The 25053-nt window shown below is 25.5% G+C and overlaps 2 protein-coding genes across 2 annotated transcripts; both read right to left on the bottom strand.

The window, feature by feature from the left end:
• Nucleotides 1-1239: 1239 nt before the first annotated feature.
• Nucleotides 1240-8306, bottom strand: LOC132924215 (uncharacterized protein C05D11.1-like). Its single transcript, XM_060988386.1, has 18 exons — nt 7533-8306; nt 6440-6580; nt 6260-6360; nt 5991-6200; nt 5723-5845; nt 5474-5619; nt 5293-5392; nt 4599-4874; nt 4255-4509; nt 4003-4176; nt 3694-3930; nt 3401-3581; nt 3049-3301; nt 2796-2982; nt 2557-2700; nt 2184-2344; nt 1967-2119; nt 1240-1500 (listed from the first exon to the last, which is right to left on the bottom strand). The coding sequence occupies exons 1-18, from the start codon at nt 7726-7728 to the stop codon at nt 1437-1439; spliced, it is 3102 nt and encodes a 1033-aa protein (XP_060844369.1). The 5' UTR covers nt 7729-8306; the 3' UTR covers nt 1240-1436.
• A 4982-nt stretch (nt 8307-13288) lies between these two features.
• LOC132924216 (uncharacterized) lies at nt 13289-17702 on the bottom strand. The gene is made up of 2 exons (XM_060988389.1): nt 17353-17702; nt 13289-14964 (listed from the first exon to the last, which is right to left on the bottom strand). Exons 1-2 carry the CDS (start codon nt 17436-17438, stop codon nt 13800-13802), a joined length of 1251 nt encoding a protein of 416 aa, XP_060844372.1. The 5' UTR covers nt 17439-17702; the 3' UTR covers nt 13289-13799.
• Between the last annotated feature and the right edge of the window lie 7351 nt (nt 17703-25053).

Below are 25053 nucleotides of genomic sequence, written 5' to 3'. Positions count from 1 at the left end.
TTCTAACAATTAGTCAGTTGTCTTGAACGACCAAACTAGTAATAATATTGTACATTATAGTATAAAAATTAATTTATCTTTAAAATAAGTATGTATGTTAAAATAACGGTGCAAAGTATATCTATATAGCATATTACCTATAAATATGTAATCAGATAATTACTATAATAGAAATGTTTATTTCAAAATGTAGGTAGTTATATTATATATATCTAATTTAATAGTGGGTACAATGACAATGTAGTTTAAAAATATGGATTTAAAATTGGTTATCTTGATATTATATATGTTAAAATATAAAATATTTTTATTTTCAATTACTTGTTTTGACATGTGTAGTTTTTTCAATTAATGTACAAAAAATCCAATAAACCACTAATTTATTAGATTTGGCAAGTCAAATATTTTTGGATTTCCTCTTATGTGCACCACTTAGATGAGTATTATGAGCAATAAGCCTTAATTATTTTTCTCAGATAACCTCATTGATAATAACATGGAGTCAAAAATTAATAATTAACACAAAATAGAAAATAACAATTCAAAAATAAGATAACAAGAAGAAAAAAATCATAATTAAAAATGATAGTATAAAATATTTCTTCATAAATTTAATCAATACTACAATAACTTATTATTAGATGTTGGGCGTAAATTAAGGCATCAAAATATTTCAATTTTCATTATGTGCTGTAAATTGCAATACATTTTATTATCGATTTAAAATCTAAATTTCATTGTCTGAAAAGGGGGTCTCTAAATAAAATAATGAAGCCTTTTGGGGGTGCGGTGCTAATTGAGGCACTGTAGGTTATAACTTATTAAAAGGTAAACGTATAACCATTTGCATATTTTTTTTTTTTTTAATAATATAAGTTGTAGAGTAGGATAAAAAATTTATATTTTATTTTAATAACATTTTTTTTTTATAGTGTAATATATTTTAGCTTTTTATTCCTGATATTTTATAATTATTTTGATATTTTGATGCACAATTTTTTTTATGTTTTTAATAGTTATAAATATTAAATATTTTTTCTATAATAGTTTTATTAATTTATAGTATAAACTTTAATTGAAGTTTTAAGAAACTTAAATAACTGTTACTGATTTGAAAATTGTTGCTGTTGTTGTGTAATGACTAATTAATTAATTATTATACATACTATTTGAAATTTTTTACAATAAATAGCATTAAATTAATATAGCATTGTAAATTCAAATTAAATAATAACAACATTCTTTGATAGTATGATATTGAATTTAATTAACAAGCAAATAATTGAAAGGTTATAATATAATATAAACTTATAAAAATACGGTAGTGTAAATACAACTATGATGGCTTATAAGTCGGTTAAAAATATAACGGTTATACTGAAAAAATAATATAAAATTGAAAGAAATAAAATTAATAAAAAAAATGAATTAAATATTTAAGCAGCATCATTGAGAATACTGTCTTCCAATGATTTGTAAATGGTCATGTCAATATCCATTCTGAAATAAAATAAAAAAAATAATTTATTTAATTGTACTGGTTTAGGCTGCATAACTCATTAGTAAAAAAATAAAAATAGAAACGTTTCTTTTCATAGGTTTGAATAGAAATTATAATTGGTCACAACATAAAAAAAAAATAGTAACTTTTACCAATAAATAGAATTAATAGAATAAAAAAAATAATTTAATTGAAAATCATTAAAAATATTAAAATTGTTCATACTTGAATGTAATAAAAATAAAATTACATTCTTAAATAGGCGAAAAATGAATGCGCTTAATTTTTATCATCACTAACACAATTAACAACCAAACAATTTGACCATTATAATAAAATTTGTTTATATTTTTATGTAACAATTACAAAAAAATTATATTAATAAATGGTTAATTTCAACAGTAGACATAATTAAAACATTATTAAATGTACAAAAAGGCTGTTTGAGAATGCAATTGAACTTACTTTTTGAATTCACTAGCAACATCATCTAATTTAGATGGCGGGCAGACCATTGCTGTTCTTGTACATGTTGGATTAAACAATGGCATCACATACTTATTCCCAATTAGTGGGAGATCCTCAAGTGTTACTTCCGATATTCTCTTAATAAGATTTCTAAATATTTGTAAACATTATAAATAAAAATAATCAAACAATAAAATGCAATTATATTATTTACCGATTATAATCAGGAGACAAATTTCTAAAATGAAACAATACAGATTGTGTAATTAAGTCACCTATTGACTTTTCTCTTTCTGCAATTTCAAAGATAATAGAACATTTTGCCGATTCAAATAGTGTCATGTCCCAAACTGCGCCATTGATTAAATGAGACTCCTAGAATAGAAAAAAAAATTACTTATTTAATTAATACATTAACTTTAACTTCAATAATAACAATGTAAATACATCAATACATTTTTTTGCCATAAATCATATTTTGTAAAGGTATTTTTTATTACATTTTAAAGCATTAATGTAAGGAGATATATATTATATGTATACAGATTCTAATTTAAATTTTTCAAAAAATATTCAATTAAACATACCATTATATTTTTAGTTTCTTTATATGCGGCAGGTACATTTACTGAACGATAGAAATGTAGCAACAGTAATCCTTCATTGGGTCTTGGAGTAATGCTGTATGAATATGCATGACCAAGTCCACGAATATTTTTCCACATAGGCCCCTAAAAAATAAAAAAAATAATAAAAAATTATGAAATAAAAGTTATTGAAAGAAATATTTAAATTTTTAATTTTAATGATATGATACAAAACATACTTCTAACTGTGTAAAATATTGCAAAAATACTAATAAAGCTGGCATATCGGGATGATTAAAATCGTTGATACAATCTACTACTTGTATGAAATAACTCGACTCAATAGCACCCATACCAACAGCACAAGCTCGTATAGTACATTGATTATTGGGCAAAATATATTCATAGTCAAAAACAGTTTCAAACCTGTAATATATGTAAATACCATTTTAATTAAAATACATAGTAATGTTTATTAATTTAATTACTCACGATTTTGCTGAATTTTTAACATTCGATGGAAGCAGTTTTTCTAATAGTGCAGATGCGTCTGGTTTAATTTCACACAATTTATCTAAATCAGCAGATAAATGCATTTTTATACTATCCGGATTGGCTAAAATCATTTTTACATTATTCAAATCATCAGTAACAGATGACCACCCTTCATCAGATTCTATTTTGTTTTGTAAATTTGATAAGAATTTATGCTGTCTCAATGTACTGCACGCATAGTGGTTGCTATCTATACAAAAAAGACAAAAGTTGTTTTAAAAAATCTGTATCATAAGGTGCTTCTATTGGTTAATAGAAAACAAAATATAAATTATCAGCATAAACTTACTATTATTGTAGATTACATTACGTAATATATCTCTTAACATATGATTACCATCTCTTCGATAACTTGAAACTTCATTAATTATTTTTGTTAAATTAATTGAAAATTTTTCTTTTGTTATTTCTGTATTGAATAAAAAGTTATGCAGCCACTTGATGCCTTTATCATATTTCTCTGGTTCTAACTAAAAAAGTAATTGTAAACAATAATAATTATAAAACTGGATAAAAATAACACAGTATTAAATCATGATTTTATTTTATATTTTCTTATGTGAAACAAAATTATATGATTACTTGAAAGAATAATGAAATAACAGAAGAAAAAGTTCCACATAAAAAGTGAGACGATGATGACGTCCCTATTTCAGAGTTCCAAAACATAATATCTTTTTCTAATTCAGCAATAATATCGGTATGATGAATTTTAATACCATCGCAAATTACTGTACTTTTCATTAACAAATCAACCATAATTGGTAAATACATTCGTAGGTTCATGGGTAAATCTTTGGTATTAATAAAAGTGTACATCTGAAAAAAAACAAATATAGTCATAAATTTAATGCATTGTTTTATTTGAAGCTTTGCTAAATATATACTTACATAGACAAAGTTACTTTTAATATTATCTACTTCCATGTATATAGGTGCATTAGTTATTTTAAATGAATCATGTTGATTTATAGAATTTGTTGAGAAAGTATTAAATGAATAGAACTGTATGCATTCAATATTAGGAATTTTAAGTGATGTTAAAAGATCTTTGGGTGGTTTTATCTGAAACAAGTATTTATTAAAAATTTTTAAACAATCAAAATAAATATTCAAATCTGCTAAATATTTTACAATTCTTACCTCACATTCAACTTTGGCATTTAATAATTCAACTGCCTTTTTTTTCAAACCCTCTTCTCCTAATGTTTTTTGTCGCTCTTGTACTCTTTCTTTTTCTTCATTAGCAAGCTCCTCTTGCTTTTTTATAGAAGGTATTCCTCTTACAATTACTCTATTACCATTAATAAAATACTTTTCCATTATTCCTTTCCAAAACATTATCTCTTCATTCTCCAGTTGTTTTAATATGCTCATTTTATTTAATTTCTGTTCCAACTGAAATTATTATAAACATCATTGATATGATAGTGTATTTATGTCAAGTTTCTTGATAATTTACATTAAATACAAATAATATTACTCACATCAGCAGAAGTTTTTCCATATAAAAAATCTTCTATAATTATTGAAGATAATTTTTCATGTGGGTAATTGTCTAAGTAGCTCAATATATGTAGTTGATTTCTCTTAATAAACGTTCTTAATCTTGTTAAGTCAAGATAACTATCATCGACCAAAAGTTTATACAATACTTCGTCCAATTTTGAAGGTATTATTTCAGCTTCCATTTTTTCAATAGGAACATTTTCAAAATTAATGGTTATAGAAGGTTCATTGTGAGAAGTCATATCAAAAGACACCTGTGAAAATATGTATATAATATTAAAACAAATAAATATAAAATATTATGAATATTTTATCAAACATATTAATTTTAGCACTCAGATATATTTAATAGAGTAGACAGTAGAAAAATCATAGAATTTTTAATTAACCAATTCAAAAAATAAATAAATACTTATAAATTTATTAATAACTAATAAATAATTATTTTTTTTTATGATAACATACAAATCTAATACTAAGTTACATTTTATTAAAACATTCAAATTAAATAATTTATCAAGATAGTTTTAGTATTATTTATAAAACTTTCTTTTTGATTCAGTGATAATCTCATATTTAAAGATCATACTCAAACAATATTAGTTTTAAAGATAATAAAGTTTTGAACAAAACATTTCATAATATTTTATATAAAATATTAATATTTCTTACATCAGTACAGAAAGGATCTTCAATTTCAACCATTTCTTTAGGTAAAGGACTTATTGGAGTATCCGTCAAGTATTTCAATAATAATTGGCATGCAATATAACTAAAAAAAAAAAAAAAAAGAATTACTTTAGTTCACATAATATTTTTTAAATATTATTAAGTAAATTAACTATTTATTTACTCTTTTAAGCAATTTGGGCCTCTAAAGCCAACACTTATTATGCCATTGGTTTCTTCATCAGAAGGAAAAAGCACAGCATTATTTGAAGATATAGTTAATGGATCTACCGGATTTTGCCAAGGCCTGACATAATCTCCTCGATTACCCTGCAATATTAATAAATTTTATAAAAAAAATAAATACATATTCATAGTAAAAATAGTTTAGTAAATATCATTAAAATAAAAACTATGAGTAACAATATATTACCTTTGATAAAATCTTTTGAATGAATGGCTCTAAAACATCAAAAACAGAAGAATGATCTATCTTTCCACTAATAAGAAGTAATAAGTTTTCAGGACGATAAAACGCATGATGATATTTACGAATCTATAATAGATATAAGGAAAATTTATTATTAAATAACTAAAACATTTTTATTTAAAAACTAATATATTATAATACTAAAACACTATTAAAGTAGTTACTACACAAGAATAAATAAAAGAATATATCCTTTCAATACAATAATTACCTTATTATTTGTAGTAGATTCCCTAAGGTTTTTCATTATACCTCCAGTTTCAGATTTATAACCACAATTACCCGGGTACAGATTTTCCAACATATTTCTTGATACAATACTTTCTCCAGTATTTTCCCTGCCTTGCATTTCACAGTACACAACACCAGCATCCTCTGCTTCATAAGTTATATGATGGACTTCAGTAACAAAACCGCATTCCTAAAAAATGAATTAAATTAATATCTTATATTATAAAAATAATTTTAAAAAATACATACTTTGATTGTAGGGTATAATATATGGTCAAGATAGACCGGAAGAAGTGATAGAAAACCTTCACTACCAGCTGTACTGATAGTATAGCAAGTATGATCAACATCTAAAAAAATTGTGAATTAATAATAACAATTGATAATAGTCTATTACCATATAAAGGAAAAATATAATAATTTTTTTACCAGTCCAAGCATTTGTGCCAGATGCAAGGCAACGATTAGCCAATAAATCAAGAACTCCTTTAAAAGGATAATCTTCAGAACCTAGAAATATTAAATGTTCTAGTGTATGTGGAATGCCATCACCATCGTGAGCTTCAGTAGCTATAAATAAATATTTAAAAAATAGTATTAATTGTTTTTTAATTAATACGCTTAAATAAAATCTTATTTAAATAAATAACTCATAAAAATTATTAACTAATAAAGAAATTTTATCTACTTATTAGTTAAAAGTTTATCAAAAATAATAGAAATAATTAAGTTGTAGGTAAGTATATAATACTATGTATATTTAACATAATATTATGACACTTTTATTATCGTTTTACATTTATAAATAGTTACGAATAAAAATAACAGGCACTAATAGTGGCCGATTCAAGGGGGGGGAGGGACCATGTATGTAAGGCTTAAAATTAAATCCTTAATATTATGTTTACAAAATTATATGATATGAATAAAATATAAAAAATGTCCTCCCCTCCAAAAAAAAAAATCTTAGATCCGCCACTAATCACTAATCCATTTAGTTACTTCTAAAAGAGATAACTGAACTCTTAATACAAAACAGTCTTTCACAACCTCTGTTGACCAAATAATTTTGTACCATAAGAAATCGAAGATTTTTCATTTAAAATTTGTATGACTCAATTGCTATGTGTTAATGTAAGATTGAGTAAGATATTGATTTGTTTAAATTATTAAGTCACCCATTTGAGAATATGCGAATAAAAGAATAACACTACTACTCTTAACGACAATCAGTGTGACTGACACTAATAGCTTAATCTGGATTTTGGTTATTATAAAAATGATTAATAATTATTTATCATCAATTTCTTACTGCAATTATAGAAAAGTCAAAGATGAAAAACGTTACGATTGTCAATGAAGAGTGAACACAATGGAAAATCAAATAACGACAATCTTGCTCGCTGCAATTGCATAGGCGTCGCAAGTTCGAACAGATAGGCCGTACATACAATCCGCAATACAGTCATTGGCATTTACAACGTAAGTAAACAGAGAAAAAAGAAAACAACTAATACGTTACCCAGAGTGAAATATCCTTGGACCAGCGGGCCCTCTATGTCACCGAAAACGACGGTAATGCCAGTGCGCAGACATTTATATTTGTATACCGGTATTGCGGACTCGAGTTTTGAATAATTGATCAGCTGAAAACGGTCAGAGTGCTTCTCGCTGAGCGTCACGTCTACGGGAGCCATTCCACCGCGTTCGTTGTACATGTGTAATTCGGACCGAAAACGACAACAACGGATTGCACAAAACCGGCCGACCAAACGATAAACAAAACAATCGGCGGTCGAGCAGGTGCAAACGATTCGATTGACAGTTAATTTTCAATAATTATATGGTCAATCGTTGGCTGTAGAAGATAAATTCGAGTAATACTGCTGTAACTACTATAAAACAAAATCGCAACGGAACAAGGCACGGGGAGGTATCGCAATATTATTCGCAAATACCGGGCGTTATCACACGTGGAACGCTTAGACGGACGCGGGACGACCAATGACCAAAGACCATACGACACGACATGAACGACTCAACTATGGTTAGTAGTGGTGGAGGTACGATCACGCGATTTTGGATGAGATATGGTTCATAGGCCCCTCCCACCGCTCATCAAACCTCCAAACGTACGTCGTATGACGTACACAAACACAATACGGGCAATACGGCACGTACTGTGACCCGCGTAATAAACAAAAGCAAACAATAAAAATATTTCGACGTTTCGATACGAAATAATGCCATTTGTAATTATTAAATTATACGTTATATTCCACTCGACAAAAATTACCAATTAATGTATCACTTAAAAAATTTAAATACATATATCAATATAACTTGATGTAAATGATTTGTACCTATATGAGTGTCTTTAAGCTAGGCGGAGTAGGTGCACGTCTTCTATACAGTGTTGCACTGTTTTCGTTGTGTAGACGCCATTTTTTCAATTACCTATAACGTTGTAGAAAACAATTTTGTATTGGTTTTTTTATGTTTTTACCTACCTACGTCCTACAACGATCAGTGCCTAGTAAATAATGCTTTGATTTTAAACTTTGAGACTTTGAGAGTAGTTGTATAATATGCCTAGAAGAGTATTAAGTAGGTATTATAGAATATCTCAAAATTAATTATTACTATAGTATTTTTTTTTTTTAATGAAACAAACATTTTTACGAAAATTCAGTTTTTGATTTCGACAAAATCGATTTAGTTTAGGTGTAACTTAAAAACTAATGACCGTAGGTCGAAATGTTCGCCAAATATGATCAAAGTATAAATTAATAGTTTTAAATGAATTTTAGATTGCAAATTGATCATTGCAACTATGGAAGACAAACTGAACACTGATAGAAGACTAAATTTAAATATGATAAATTTTCATGGTAAATGAAGTTAATATTGATATTTTTAATGTAGTTCTTTGGTTGTTTTATTTTACCGATAATCAGTTTAAATCAATATTAAAATTATTTATTCATAATTATTAAAGTATTCATTTTTAAAATGAATTCAGTACGACTTTTCAACAAATTTTAATATTTTATATTCTATATACTGATAATTATTTTCACTTGAGATGAATATGTAATCGATAATAATGGTTTTTTTTTTTTAACAATACTAATAGAATGTTATAGTTAAAACCATAATTTTCATAGCAAATATTTATTACTTAAATCAGTATAAGCTTTCACAAATCTTCACTTAATATACTATTTAAATTGGTGATTATTGTGAAATATTTTTATTGTTTAATCATACTTCAACAATTATAAATTTATATAAAACTTAATTAAATTATTGAGCATCCTATTGTTTTTTTTATCTAATCTGATATATATATATATATTTTCAAAGCAATCAATTTTATGTTTCCTAAAATAATTAATTCATGTTAATATAAATATGTACAAGTTAAACAAGAGGTTTTTACAGGAACTTTTATTCTTCACATAAATAAGAACAAAATTGACATATCTAAATCTAATCATATTTATTTATTTTTAACTAGAATAAATTGATTTATTTTTATATTAATAATTTTAAATAAATTTTAAATTGCAAATTGATTGCTGCAACTATGGAAGACAATACTGAACAGATAATCAATATAAAAATTAATTTAATCATAATTGTTAAAGCATTCATTATTAAAATGAAATCAGTATCACCTTTTAACAAATTTTAATATCCTATATACTAACAAATGTTTTCACTTGAAATGAATATTTAATCGATGATAATAGTATGTATGTATTACACAGTATGTACTTATAACATTTAATAATAGATTATCTATTAAATATTTTAACCAAAATTAATAGAAATACAATGCATCCTACTTTTTTTTTTTATCTAATCTATGATATGTATATATTTTTTTCAAAGCAATCATTAATATTTTGTATTTCCTAAAATAATAAAATCATGTTAATAGTTTATTTAAATGTGTATGAGTTAAATTGCCAAGAGCAATTTCAGATCATCAGTATGTATCAATATTAAAATTAATTTATTCATAATTGTCCCTAGAAAACTTGGACGCGACGATGGTGGTTGACAAGCTTTTGCATAGCAAAGTGTCATCTGGATGCCATAGTGATGTATAAATGTACTATCATCACATATATGCCTGAATCTTAAAATGCATAATAACGTTAGAACATAGTGACGCATATTGTTGAGCAAAATGAATAGGAAAATAGGACAGGAAGAAGCCTACTGTAATATAAGGCAGCCCTGTATAGGACACTGGCAGACATTACTTACCAGAATTAATACAAGCACCTTTATGCTAGTCTATGTCAGGATTTTGTCATTTGGACTTAGCAGTAAAATAAAGAATAATTACAATTAATAAACACTGACATTTTTCAATAAAAAAATACACTTCATTTTTTTTTATTTTATTTCACTACTCAATGGTTAGTTCACTACATATATATACTGATCAATATTTTCACTTGAGATGAAGACATAAAAAAATGAAAAATGTTTTGATATTTTAATAATACTGAATAAAAGTTAAAATTTAAAATTAAATTTAATGAATTTATAGTATTGTGATGGCAATTATTTTGATCCTGAGATTAGTACAACCTTTTCACAATTCTTTACATATTATAAAATTAAATTTTTCTGAAAAAAAGTAAAAATAAAATATTCAACTTGATTAATTCATTATTGTTATGACTATTACTTTGAACATAAGATCAGTATGACCTTTTAAAATTTGATAATAGATTATCTATTCAATATTTTAACTAAAATTAAAAGAAATGTAAACAATGTATGAGTTAAATTGCCATGTTAAATATCTTCTTGTATAAGTTGTTTACAGGTACTTCAATTCAAAACATGTTTAAGAACAATAATATTAACATATATAATTATATTCATTTATTTGCAACTAGAATATAATATATTGATTTGTTTTAATATTAATAATTTTTAATAAATTTCAGATGGCATATTGCTTGCTGCAACTGTGGAAGATGAAACTTAACACTGATAGAAGACTGCAGTTTAATATAAAAAATGTCCATGGTAATTTATGTTAATATTGATATTTTCAATTAAGTTCTTTGGTTATTTTATTGTACTGATAAACAATAAAAATCAATGTTAAAATTAACTTATTCATAGTTAATTGTTAAAGGAATCACTTTGAAAATTAAATCAGTACAACCTTTAAATAAATTTAAATATTTAATAAATTATTAATTAATGATCAATATTTATGAATACATAAAAAATTGACATTTTAATAATACTGAAAAAGTTAAAATTTAATTTAATGAATTCATTATTGTGATGGCAATTACTTTGATCCTGAGATAAGTACAACCTTTTCACAAATCTTAACGTATTATAATATTAATACTAGTTTTTTATTGTTTAATTGTAATGATATAAATAAAAATTAATTATTAAACTTAATTTATTATTGTTATATTTATGAGTTAATTGCCATGTTGAATATCTTCTTGTGTAAGTTGTATGCAGATACTTCAATTCAAAATATGTATTAGTACAATATTAACATATCAAATCATATGTATTGATTTGTGACTAGAATATATTGATTTATTTTGATATTAATAATTTTTAATACATTTCAGATAGCAATTTGCTTGCTGCAACTGTGGAAGACGAAACATCACACTGATAGAAGACTGAATTTTAATATGACAGATTTGCTTAGTAATTGTTGTTAATTTTTATTAAGTTATTTGATTGTTTTAGTGCACTGATAAAAAGCAAAACTATAATGTTTACATTCATTTTCTATTCTGTTTGCTTTTTCTTTTAATCAAATAATTTTTTTGAATATATAATGTAATATTTTTATAATGTTTTCTCTTATTTATTTTGTTTAATTTGTAAACCTATCAATGAATATTTACTGTTTAGTTTGTTTAAAAAAATAATAATAATTAAGTAATATAGTTAAATGTAAATGAAAGGTGGTTTATAACTTTTATATATTTTTAACATGATGCAAGTCATTTTTTTTTTTTTTAATATTTAATTTTATTGAAGGGTTAACTAATATATTGTCTAACTTGAACTTTTATCAAAATTAATTTGTGTCCTTTCAAATAAAAATTCTCAAATTGATTATTTATGTATAACTTAAATTTTATCAAACCTTTAGAATCTCTTAAACTGTGTTCAGTTGAAACACATGGTTTTATTTCAAATGTATTTACATACTAAATAATTTAAAATAGTTTTTATAAATGTTGAATTATAATAAGAATAATATTAATAAAAGATATTTATTTTGTTTGATTTAACCAACTGGTACTATCCAAGTCCCATATTTTACAGATTTTATATACAAGGTGGTTCTTTTATCATAAAACACTCATTGTTTCAAAAAGTATTTATGCTTTTGAAAACATTTTTTTACATAGTCTCAAGTTGTTAAAAAAACAATGATTTTATTAAAAAATTATATTTTTAAATATTTTTTATCCTTATATTTTTTTTAAGTTTTTTACCTTTTTGAATGACAACATAGTTTTAATTTCATATTCCAAAGCAGAATAATTTTCTGAGTATTTTGTTACATAAAATTCAAATTTAGGGTGAGTAGTTTATGAGTTGTATGTATTTAAAGTTTAGATAAGCGAAGTAGTGGACAAACATTTTACGGGTAACCCCATACCACTCCACTCCACGCATCTAAACTTTAAATATTTATAACTCATAAACTACTCACCCTAAATTTAATTTTTATGTATCAAAATACTCAGAAAATTATTTTACTTTGGAATATGAAATTTAAACCATGTTATCATTCAAAAAAGTAAAATATTTAAATAAAATATAAGGATAAAAAATATTTAAAAATATAATTTTTTAATAAAAATGTTGTTTTTTTAACAACTTGAGACTATGTAAAAATATGTTTTCAAAAGCATAAATACTTTTTGAAACAATGAGTGTTTTATGATAAAAGAATCAGCCTGTAGAACAGTTTTAAATATTATGAAATTTGTTTTTTATAATTTATAAACTAAAATATCTATTTTTATATTATTTTAAAACCTAATTTATAAATAAACTTAATTTTTCTTTTTTTGCTTTGTGTTAACTTATATATTCACCTAAGTCAATAATTTAAAATGTTTATTAGTTTATAAGACATGACATTTTTGAGATATTTAAATTTAGAAATATTATTGCTTTTGCTTGTATATTTTTATGAAAATATATGAATATATATATATTATAATTATTAATTAATATATTTATATAGCTAGAATAAAATACAATTGTAAATGTAGTTTTAGTATAATAAATCAAATTGTATTATGGTTTAAAATAATTACAAATATTAAAAAAAAACTTACAAGATATTAAATAGAACCCAAAAAACTATCCCAATAAAAAATACAATAACTTCTTTTACATATCTTAAATATTTATATCTTAGTTAATTCCCAACCAAGAAGAAACTTAATTTAAATGAAATTGAATCATTAGTTTTTACTTTATTTATAGTTATAAGTATTTTTATATAAAAATATTTGTAGAGAAATAAACTAAATATTTAAAAATTAAGAATCTATTTGTATATAAAATATAATGTATAAATTAATGTTTTTAATTTATTTAAATTATTTGTGATCGATAATAAAATAATAATAAAACGAAAATAAAATTGTTATTAGAAATCTGAACAATTTTGATTTTAAGAGTAGAATTAAAGTCTTAATTTCTCTTTGTAATAAACTCACAGTCTCTAAATATAATTAAGAACACATCTACTCTAATTAATTTTGAGCCAAAGAACACTCGAGGTTGATGCAACTATGACAGCTTTAACATCTTCAAAATCCATGATGTCTAACATTATTATTTGGCCAATATCCATTTTTATTTCTAACAGCATATTTTTATCTTTAAGTTTAATCAAATCATCCATGCTGTGCATACGGTATGCTAATAAGTAACCATTTAGAGTTCCAATAAACAAAATGTTTGTATGCATGTATGCTGAAGTAGCTCCAGAATACTTAGTCTTCAACCATGAATCAACCATTATACATGAATCCTTAAAAATGCCATGAATTAAAATGCTATTAGTCCGATTCCGACTAATTATCAGCCCATGAATCACTGAAGCATATAAAAGATAACTTAAATGTGGGCATAAATGGCCATTGATAGTATTTTTTGGTTCACCATGAGAATGCCATTCGTACCAAGTTTCTCGAATCCAACAGCATACATTAGTATAAGCATTCATGTCTACATCAACAAGTTTTCCAGTGTAATGTTCTCTTCTATTCCCATCATGTACTAGGTTTACTGTGTTATGTAACGGGCACAAATTTGCATGTTTTAGGCGGCAATTGATGTAAAAATTGTCTTCTCCAGTTTCTTGATTTGTTTGAGGTCTGGGATTTAACACTACTATGGCGTTATGTTTGCAGATTTCTGAATTACTATTTCGAAGAACATAGCTTCCTGTCTTCTGATTTTTTGTAAGTGAAAATAAATACATAAAATTTGAAAATATAACCATGACATCAAGTTTGTGACAAATAATTTTGACTACTCCATCAAGACCCAAGAAATGGTGTTGTCCTATTTTGGATATTTTAAAAATAGGATTTTGCCATTCAAGCCAATTTTTATAAACCCTTTCATAATGAACTTCTGGTATCAAGTTAAATGGAATATATGTGGGAACCTCTTTAGTCATTAGATCAATTAAATATTTCTTTGGTAATTCTTCCAAGCAAATTTTTCTCCATATCTTATTATAACGAAGTGCATTATTAGCGATATCATTACATGTCTTTGACAATTGTTTGTATTTGAGCAAAGTCTTGCCATCAAAATGGCATACAATTTTTTCCATCAGCTCAGGTGGTAGATAAACCTCATTATTATTTTCTATTTGATTGACTTGTTCAGGATTATTAACACTATAACAAAATAAAATTAATAATGTGAAAAATAATAAGTTACCTATCAGTTGTAACTAACACATTTCTTTAAAAAAAAAAAATTTATAGTTAAAATACTAAACTATACTAACTTAAATATGAAACTTTTATTCTTATTATTAAAATTAGGGTTTGGATTTGAAGGAAATATAATTAATTTAAAAAAAGCGTTTAATTTATATACAAATCAATTACAAGAAATTAAATAGATTTCAGTTGATTTATTTAATTAGTTTGTATTAAAATAAAAATTTTGCTACCATATACTTAGATAAACTATCTTCAGTAAAACGTTGACAGTTAGGTTAAATAAGTTAAATGAATAATATACGGGTACAAAGGTTGAATTAAAAGACCTGCTTTCTTCATATATAAGGAGCCGCTGCGTCAAACATTAAAAGTAAAATATTGTCTTATTCTACATTATTTGGCCACAACACAAATATAGGCATCGTTATGTCAAATATCTGTGTAATTTTATTACTATTTACATTATATAAATAGTCTAGGCGGAGAAGATCCAAATTTCTAGGGCATACGTATGTGATGTATAAAACTATCAAATCAATTGAAAATAAAATTCATAAAAGGCATTTAAATAAAAAAGATTGAAAATAAATAAATCTATCATCTTAGTATTAAATGAAACACATTTTTATAAACAATTATTTTTTTATATTAATTATTAAAGAAAAGGCTTTTGCCTTCATATCCGAACCCTAATTATTAAGACATTTTACAATCTGAAATTTAATTTTTATAAATGGCAAAAGCAATAGTAAATGGTCAGAAGTGGTTCTGATTGATGATATTTATGTGTACCATTTATAATTAAGTTAACTTTCTAGATAATAGATTACTTAAGATAATACAAATAGGTCAGAGGTGCGAGGGTGGTGATGGTTATGAAGGTTGGAGTGGATAATTGTAGAGTTTTAGCTATATTTTAAACCAGTGATTTTCAACCGATTTTCCGTAAGCTCCCTTGAAGTATACCGCGATACACGCTCAAGCAGAATTTTATGAAATATATATAAAAGCAATAACAATTTAATCACAATTCTCCACAATTGTATCTATGCAGACAAGTATTCTCAGCAGTCACAACAATAGAAAGTAAAAAAAAAAGAAATACTTAAATCTATAAAAGAAGCACTAAGAGTAAGTTTGTCCTTGATTTAAACACTTGTATATCATGTGTCAAATACTCAAATACATATATCACATTGGTCATTGATTGTATTTTATCACAAAAATAATATGTTATAAATAAATAATGCTAATAATGCATTTTTTCATAATTGTATTATTTTATATCATAATAATTAACCCTCTTATAAAGTAAACTGTAAAATATGTTTATATATATATAATCAAACTTCATGTATTGCATGGATTGGTATGGACATTTTGTAAGAAGTAAAAAAGTTAAAGTTAAAAACCATTGTTTTAGACCAATAATTAGGTTTTTGTAAAAAGTGTAATTTAAGGCGTAAAATCGTGCTTTAATAATTTTATGAAGTCATTGAGATTTTATTACTGTTTTAAGGTTTGATTTGACCCAAAGTTAGATTCCATACTCGATTGTATAGGATGCTTGAAAAGAAACTAATATAAAAGAGTTTTGTTTTTAAGATTAGTATGTGTGAATATAAGAAGAATTTATAATAATCAAGAGGATATCAGAGCACTATTTGTTGTCTTTCTTTGATCCGTGCTCAACATGGTAAATAGTTGTTTAGGAAAACCAAACTGTGTTTTTAATTTAGTATTAGAATAAACTAGTCTATTTTACAACTTTAAACAAAAAACATTATCCATGTAGAACAATATTTGTTACATTTTATTTTTACGATATTTCAATTTTAAAACACGATATGAGCATTTTTAAATTTTATCATTATACATGCTCATAACTCGCATAAAAATTGATATATCGTAAAACTAAAAATGTTGTTATAGATCATTTCACTCTTATACTAAAGCTGACAACAAAGCGTTGATTGTGCTGAACACACATTTACTATGTCGTGCACATAAGGCTAGTCGGAGAGACAAGACAGTGCGCCGACTTAAGTGTAATGATTGAAAACGAAACATTTAGCATTGATGTTGGTTAATCTATAGCTTACATGTTATACCCGAATAACAGACATTTCGTGCAATAGAAAATCGACGTACTCGGCGTGATAGCAAGACAATGGTTTTATCTGAGAGTGAATATATTTTGACTCAATTACATCTTTAAACCACATTTGAAATGCTTAAAACATATTAGTTAGAATAATAATAACTTTATAACTAAATTAGTAATGCGACAGGGCTAAGAATGTTTTTGTTAAAAGCTTATTTATGAACACTATTTACCGAGGATTTATATTCAAAGACGAAAGAGAGATGGTTTCAACCATTTCCATGTCACTCCACGCTTGCGGACATTTTGAATTACTCATTTTGAACTTTTCGTCAAATACCGACGTCGAAATCACACCGTGAAGTCTAGGACTCTAGAATTCTAGATCATAGAAATAATAGGGTTAGGCTCGCGGAGTTGTTACTCGTACAATGTTAGAACCGTGTCTAGACCGTACGAGTGTCTATTAACCTTATCAGTTATCGTGCAGCGATCGTAAATTTTAGTAGTACGTAAAAAAATCATGGAGAAATGTTCATCATCTGCATATTTTGTCTACCGTTCACGGCTAAAGATACTATACTATAATAGTATCACAGAACAAGCTAGTACATAACTATATCCGTGCTACCGTTTAACAAGGAGTTTGGGCCATAGACCTATACGATTGTATATATATACACTCAAAAGATGTGTGAGTGTGTGTATGAATATTTTTTGTATTCTATGATATCACTAACTTAACAGTTTGACAATTATATTGACATTAAACCAGAACACTATTAGGATGACAATCCGTACATTGACATAATATTATTATTTTATATTATGTCAATCCGTTCAACACAATCGTCAATCATAATTCATAGTCATATTATTACATTACTAAAGTCTTATATTTGTACATAAAGGTTTATCGGTCTACGCATACAAAACGGAATGTAAAATAAAATATCCATCTCAGTCCAAGGCACACGTAATTAAATTAAATAATAATAATCATTACTTTTATGTCTACGCGGAATAGATTAAAATAATAATTAGTCCTTGCATGACACTCATAGACCTATAAGGTCTATGGTGAAACTCTATCACACTGACACATCTACATACAACATTTATTTGATAGCCTCTGTACTAAACTGTAAAGGATGCATAATAATTATAGTGTCCTACTTGCTACTTTAAATTTTAACTATCACTATATTTTTTCGTGCATTCTACTCGTGTACCTACATCTTTTAATTCGTGGACACGATTGTAATAAATAGATAACAATATTGATGCATACAAAGTCTAAGATTATCGTTCAGCTTGTTGAGTTAATTATTATGATTGTATTTGTGTGGAACTTTTCACCATTTACTGTTCGTGCAGATTTTGTTTCACTTAGTAAGTAGGACCTTTGGTATTCACTGTATGAAATTTCTTATGCTCACTTACTGCACTCTAACAGAATGCAATAGTAACCATGACAAAATAGATCTATTTTGTCATGATAATAACTAAAATACCTGTTTTGCAACAATTATTTGTTTTTATATTCTTATATTTTTCATTTACTATAGTACTATAATATAATTAAGATACATATTATTAGTTAGGAACTTAATATGTCATAAATATAGGTAGCACAATAGACACAAAGGCCAAAATAGATACAATTTATCTCATTCTACCTACATTGTACCAAGTTAAATATCAAATTAATTGGATTTTCTTTTAAGAAGGTGTCACGCCCGCATGTGTTGTCTGTCTTACAATTACATAACATAGCAATTTTAAGCTCAGCAGATCACGTTTAGCACCGCCAGTTTAAAAAAATAGAGTGAATCACAACCTATGATGAAACTTGATGGTAAAAAAAATATCTGTGTAATGTTAGTTTTTTACGATAGTTCAATATTTTAGCAAGTTATGCGTGTACAGGGTGATTCTTTTATCATTAAACACTCATTATTTCAAAAAGTATTCATGTTTTTAAAAATACTATTTAACATAATTTCAAGTTGTTAAATATTTATATAATATTTTGATATAATTCATTAAACATACGTTTTAATTTAAAAATACAGAAAAAAATCAAAAGGAATCAAAACTATTGTATAACAATTTTAAATTGCTGTTTTTCGATATAGTATGACATAAACATTCTTCAAATATATATCTGATTTGAACATAATACTATCAAATAAGAAAAGAACGAAAATACATTAAAACATCTATTAAAACTAGACAATTTAAATAACAATACTTTGGGATATGATTAAATTAAAACCCAATAATGAAATAAACTTAGTAAAAATAAAAAGATTTTTATAGCTAAGGCAAATTTTAAGAATGAAAATTACAAGCTTAAGGTGTTTACCAATCCTTTATTCAGATGTTTAACAAATTTCAATTTTTACACTACTATTAATTTACTATCAATTACATTCAATACCCGTTACACGTACATTGCATAAAACCATTATTATTATCAGTATCTTCTGGTCCATTTTCAACAAGGGATGTTGTAACTTTCCCAAGTGGTAGAAATGTTAATTCATTTGTCAGCATGGCTTATGTGATCTACTTTACTGCCCTCTAAAAAAAAGTAGTCAGTTAAATATTTATAATGATTGGAGAAATAACAATAATGATAAGTATTAAAAGATAGTAAAAATCTACCAGAATGTTTTGTTGAATTTGAATGTAAATTAAATGTTAATGAAGAATACACTTGTACAAGAGCTAAAAATTGCTGCTTTTCAACGTGAAAAAAATAAGAATATGTAATATTTGTCGAAATTCATATATAGACCCATGTATTATAGTGTTATGAAGTAACAAATTAAATGTAATTTATGAATGTTCATAATGGAAAATAAAAATCATTTTCATGATCTAGTAGTCAAGGTTTCAAGACATTAACATGATTATTGAGTGTTTTAAAAGCTGTTAAAAGTATGAATTTGTAATATTTGTCTAAATTACCATATGAAATCACGTCTTATAGTGTTTATGAAGTATCAACTTAAATGTAAAATATGAATGTTAAAAATGAAAAATTAGAATCGTATTCATAATCTTATGGTCAGGGTTCATTGACACTAACATTGTTTTACACTACAGTTAATTGACTATCAATTACATTCAGTACCCGTTACACGTACATTGCATAAAACCATTACTATTATCACTATCAGCTGGTCCATTTTTAACGTAGGATGTTGTAACTTTCCCAAGTGGTAGAAATGTTAATTCATGTGTCAGCATGCCTTGTGTGATCTGCTGTCTTCCCTCTAAAAAAAATTAGTCAGTTAAATATGTATAATGGTTGGAGGATTAAATGTCACTACTGCACACCATAAGGATAACGAAAATCATTATATGACAACTTATACGTGGACAACACTGAGCAATACAGAAATGGAAATAATCAAATAAAAACTAACCGATGAACTTCATTCTTATTACAAAATATTTGAAAACAATTTACAGTTGATACATTTATACAAATACTAATGTGAAACTGCAAAAAGATATGAAATATAAACATGTAACACAGTTGATAAGAGATAATTATATTGATAAGCCATAAAAGATAGTAGAAATTATGTTAATCTACTAGAATGTTTTGTTGGATATGAATGTAAAATAAGTGTAACCAAAGAATACAGTTGTACATAATTTTAAATTGCCTTTTTCGATATAGTATGACATAAACATTCTTCAAATATATATCTGATTTGAACATAATACTATCAAATAAGAAAAGAAAGAAAATACATTAAAACATCTATTAAAACTAGACAATTTAAATAACAATACTTTGGAATATGATTAAATTAAAACCCAATAATGAAATAAACTTAGTAAAAATAAAAAGATTTTTATAGCTAAGGCAAATTTTAAGAATGAAAATTACAAGCTTAAGGTGTTTACCAATCCTTTATTCAGATGTTTAACAAATTTCAATTTTTACACTACTATTAATTTACTATCAATTACATTCAATACCCGTTACACGTACATTGCATAAAACCATTATTATTATCAGTATCTTCTGGTCCATTTTCAACAAGGGATGTTGTAACTTTCCCAAGTGGTAGAAATGTTAATTCATTTGTCAGCATGGCTTATGTGATCTACTTTACTGCCCTCTAAAAAAAAGTAGTCAGTTAAATATTTATAATGATTGGAGAAATAACAATAATGATAAGTATTAAAAGATAGTAAAAATCTACCAGAATGTTTTGTTGAATTTGAATGTAAATTAAATGTTAATGAAGAATACACTTGTACAAGAGCTAAAAATTGCTGCTTTTCAACGTGAAAAAAATAAGAATATGTAATATTTGTCGAAATTCATATATAGACCCATGTATTATAGTGTTATGAAGTAACAAATTAAATGTAATTTATGAATGTTCATAATGGAAAATAAAAATCATTTTCATGATCTAGTAGTCAAGGTTTCAAGACATTAACATGATTATTGAGTGTTTTAAAAGCTGTTAAAAGTATGAATTTGTAATATTTGTCTAAATTACCATATGAAATCACGTCTTATAGTGTTTATGAAGTATCAACTTAAATGTAAAATATGAATGTTAAAAATGAAAAATTAGAATCGTATTCATAATCTTATGGTCAGGGTTCATTGACACTAACATTGTTTTACACTACAGTTAATTGACTATCAATTACATTCAGTACCCGTTACACGTACATTGCATAAAACCATTACTATTATCACTATCAGCTGGTCCATTTTTAACGTAGGATGTTGTAACTTTCCCAAGTGGTAGAAATGTTAATTCATGTGTCAGCATGCCTTGTGTGATCTGCTGTCTTCCCTCTAAAAAAAATTAGTCAGTTAAATATGTATAATGGTTGGAGGATTAAATGTCACTACTGCACACCATAAGGATAACGAAAATCATTATATGACAACTTATACGTGGACAACACTGAGCAATACAGAAATGGAAATAATCAAATAAAAACTAACCGATGAACTTCATTCTTATTACAAAATATTTGAAAACAATTTACAGTTGATACATTTATACAAATACTAATGTGAAACTGCAAAAAGATATGAAATATAAACATGTAACACAGTTGATAAGAGATAATTATATTGATAAGCCATAAAAGATAGTAGAAATTATGTTAATCTACTAGAATGTTTTGTTGGATATGAATGTAAAATAAGTGTAACCAAAGAATACAGTTGTACATAATTTTAAATTGCCTTTTTCGATATAGTATGACATAAACATTCTTCAAATATATATCTGATTTGAACATAATACTATCAAATAAGAAAAGAAAGAAAATACATTAAAACATCTATTAAAACTAGACAATTTAAATAACAATACTTTGGAATATGATTAAATTAAAACCCAATAATGAAATAAACTTAGTAAAAATAAAAAGATTTTTATAGCTAAGGCAAATTTTAAGAATGAAAATTACAAGCTTAAGGTGTTTACCAATCCTTTATTCAGATGTTTAACAAATTTCAATTTTTACACTACTATTAATTTACTATCAATTACATTCAATACCCGTTACACGTACATTGCATAAAACCATTATTATTATCAGTATCTTCTGGTCCATTTTCAACAAGGGATGTTGTAACTTTCCCAAGTGGTAGAAATGTTAATTCATTTGTCAGCATGGCTTATGTGATCTACTTTACTGCCCTCTAAAAAAAAGTAGTCAGTTAAATATTTATAATGATTGGAGAAATAACAATAATGATAAGTATTAAAAGATAGTAAAAATCTACCAGAATGTTTTGTTGAATTTGAATGTAAATTAAATGTTAATGAAGAATACACTTGTACAAGAGCTAAAAATTGCTGCTTTTCAACGTGAAAAAAATAAGAATATGTAATATTTGTCGAAATTCATATATAGACCCATGTATTATAGTGTTATGAAGTAACAAATTAAATGTAATTTATGAATGTTCATAATGGAAAATAAAAATCATTTTCATGATCTAGTAGTCAAGGTTTCAAGACATTAACATGATTATTGAGTGTTTTAAAAGCTGTTAAAAGTATGAATTTGTAATATTTGTCTAAATTACCATATGAAATCACGTCTTATAGTGTTTATGAAGTATCAACTTAAATGTAAAATATGAATGTTAAAAATGAAAAATTAGAATCGTATTCATAATCTTATGGTCAGGGTTCATTGACACTAACATTGTTTTACACTACAGTTAATTGACTATCAATTACATTCAGTACCCGTTACACGTACATTGTATAAAACCATTACTATTATCACTATCAGCTGGTCCATTTTTAACGTAGGATGTTGTAACTTTCCCAAGTGGTAGAAATGTTAATTCATGTGTCAGCATGCCTTGTGTGATCTGCTGTCTTCCCTCTAAAAAAAATTAGTCAGTTAAATATGTATAATGGTTGGAGGATTAAATGTCACTACTGCACACCATAAGGATAACGAAAATCATTATATGACAACTTATACGTGGACAACACTGAGCAATACAGAAATGGAAATAATCAAATAAAAACTAACCGATGAACTTCATTCTTATTACAAAATATTTGAAAACAATTTACAGTTGATACATTTATACAAATACTAATGTGAAACTGCAAAAAGATATGAAATATAAACATGTAACACAGTTGATAAGAGATAATTATATTGATAAGCCATAAAAGATAGTAGAAATTATGTTAATCTACTAGAATGTTTTGTTGGATATGAATGTAAAATAAGTGTAACCAAAGAATACAGTTGTACATAATTTTAAATTGCCTTTTTCGATATAGTATGACATAAACATTCTTCAAATATATATCTGATTTGAACATAATACTATCAAATAAGAAAAGAAAGAAAATACATTAAAACATCTATTAAAACTAGACAATTTAAATAACAATACTTTGGAATATGATTAAATTAAAACCCAATAATGAAATAAACTTAGTAAAAATAAAAAGATTTTTATAGCTAAGGCAAATTTTAAGAATGAAAATTACAAGCTTAAGGTGTTTACCAATCCTTTATTCAGATGTTTAACAAATTTCAATTTTTACACTACTATTAATTTACTATCAATTAAATTCAATACCCGTTACACGTACATTGCATAAAACCATTATTATTATCAGTATCTTCTGGTCCATTTTCAACGAGGGATGTTGTAACTTTCCCAAGTGGTAGAAATGTTAATTCATTTGTCAGCATGGCTTATGTGATCTACTTTACTGCCCTCTAAAAAAAAGTAGTCAGTTAAATATTTATAATGATTGGAGAAATAACAATAATGATAAGTATTAAAAGATAGTAAAAATCTACCAGAATGTTTTGTTGAATTTGAATGTAAATTAAATGTTAATGAAGAATACACTTGTACAAGAGCTAAAAATTGCTGCTTTTCAACGTGAAAAAAATAGGAATATGTAATATTTGTCGAAATTCATAGATAGACCCATGTATTATAGTGTTATGAAGTAACAAATTAAATGTAATTTATGAATGTTCATAATGGAAAATAAAAATCATTTTCATGATCTAGTAGTCAAGGTTTCAAGACATTAACATGATTATTGAGTGTTTTAAAAGCTGTTAAAAGTATGAATTTGTAATATTTGTCTAAATTACCATATGAAATCACGTCTTATAGTGTTTATGAAGTATCAACTTAAATGTAAAATATGAATGTTAAAAATGAAAAATTAGAATCGTATTCATAATCTTATGGTCAGGGTTCATTGACACTAACATTGTTTTACACTACAGTTAATTGACTATCAATTACATTCAGTACCCGTTACACGTACATTGCATAAAACCATTACTATTATCACTATCAGCTGGTCCATTTTTAACGTAGGATGTTGTAACTTTCCCAAGTGGTAGAAATGTTAATTCATGTGTCAGCA

Source organism: Rhopalosiphum padi, chromosome 3 (assembly GCF_020882245.1).
Source record: "Rhopalosiphum padi isolate XX-2018 chromosome 3, ASM2088224v1, whole genome shotgun sequence".
Classification (NCBI taxonomy): Eukaryota; Metazoa; Arthropoda; class Insecta; order Hemiptera; family Aphididae; genus Rhopalosiphum; species Rhopalosiphum padi.
The sequence above is the reverse complement of the archived record's forward strand: the minus strand, read 5'-3'. Positions and strand labels throughout refer to the sequence as shown.

Bases quoted from the DNA above. Each gene is read 5' to 3' on its own strand.
- LOC132924215 (XM_060988386.1), bottom strand. From the start codon at position 7,728: ATGTACAACGAACGCGGTGGAATGGCTCCCGTAGACGTGACGCTCAGC. The intron at 6,581-7,532 runs GTAACGTATTAG...ATTTATTTATAG, and splicing joins CCAAGGATATTTCACTCTGG to CTACTGAAGCTCACGATGGT. The intron at 6,201-6,259 runs GTATGTATTTTT...TTCATTTTTTAG, and splicing joins TATTATACCCTACAATCAAA to GAATGCGGTTTTGTTACTGA.
- LOC132924216 (XM_060988389.1), bottom strand. From the start codon at position 17,438: ATGAGTAATTCAAAATGTCCGCAAGCGTGGAGTGACATGGAAATGGTT. The intron at 14,965-17,352 runs GTAAATAGTGTT...ATTTTGTTATAG, and splicing joins TCTTTGAATATAAATCCTCG to TGTTAATAATCCTGAACAAG.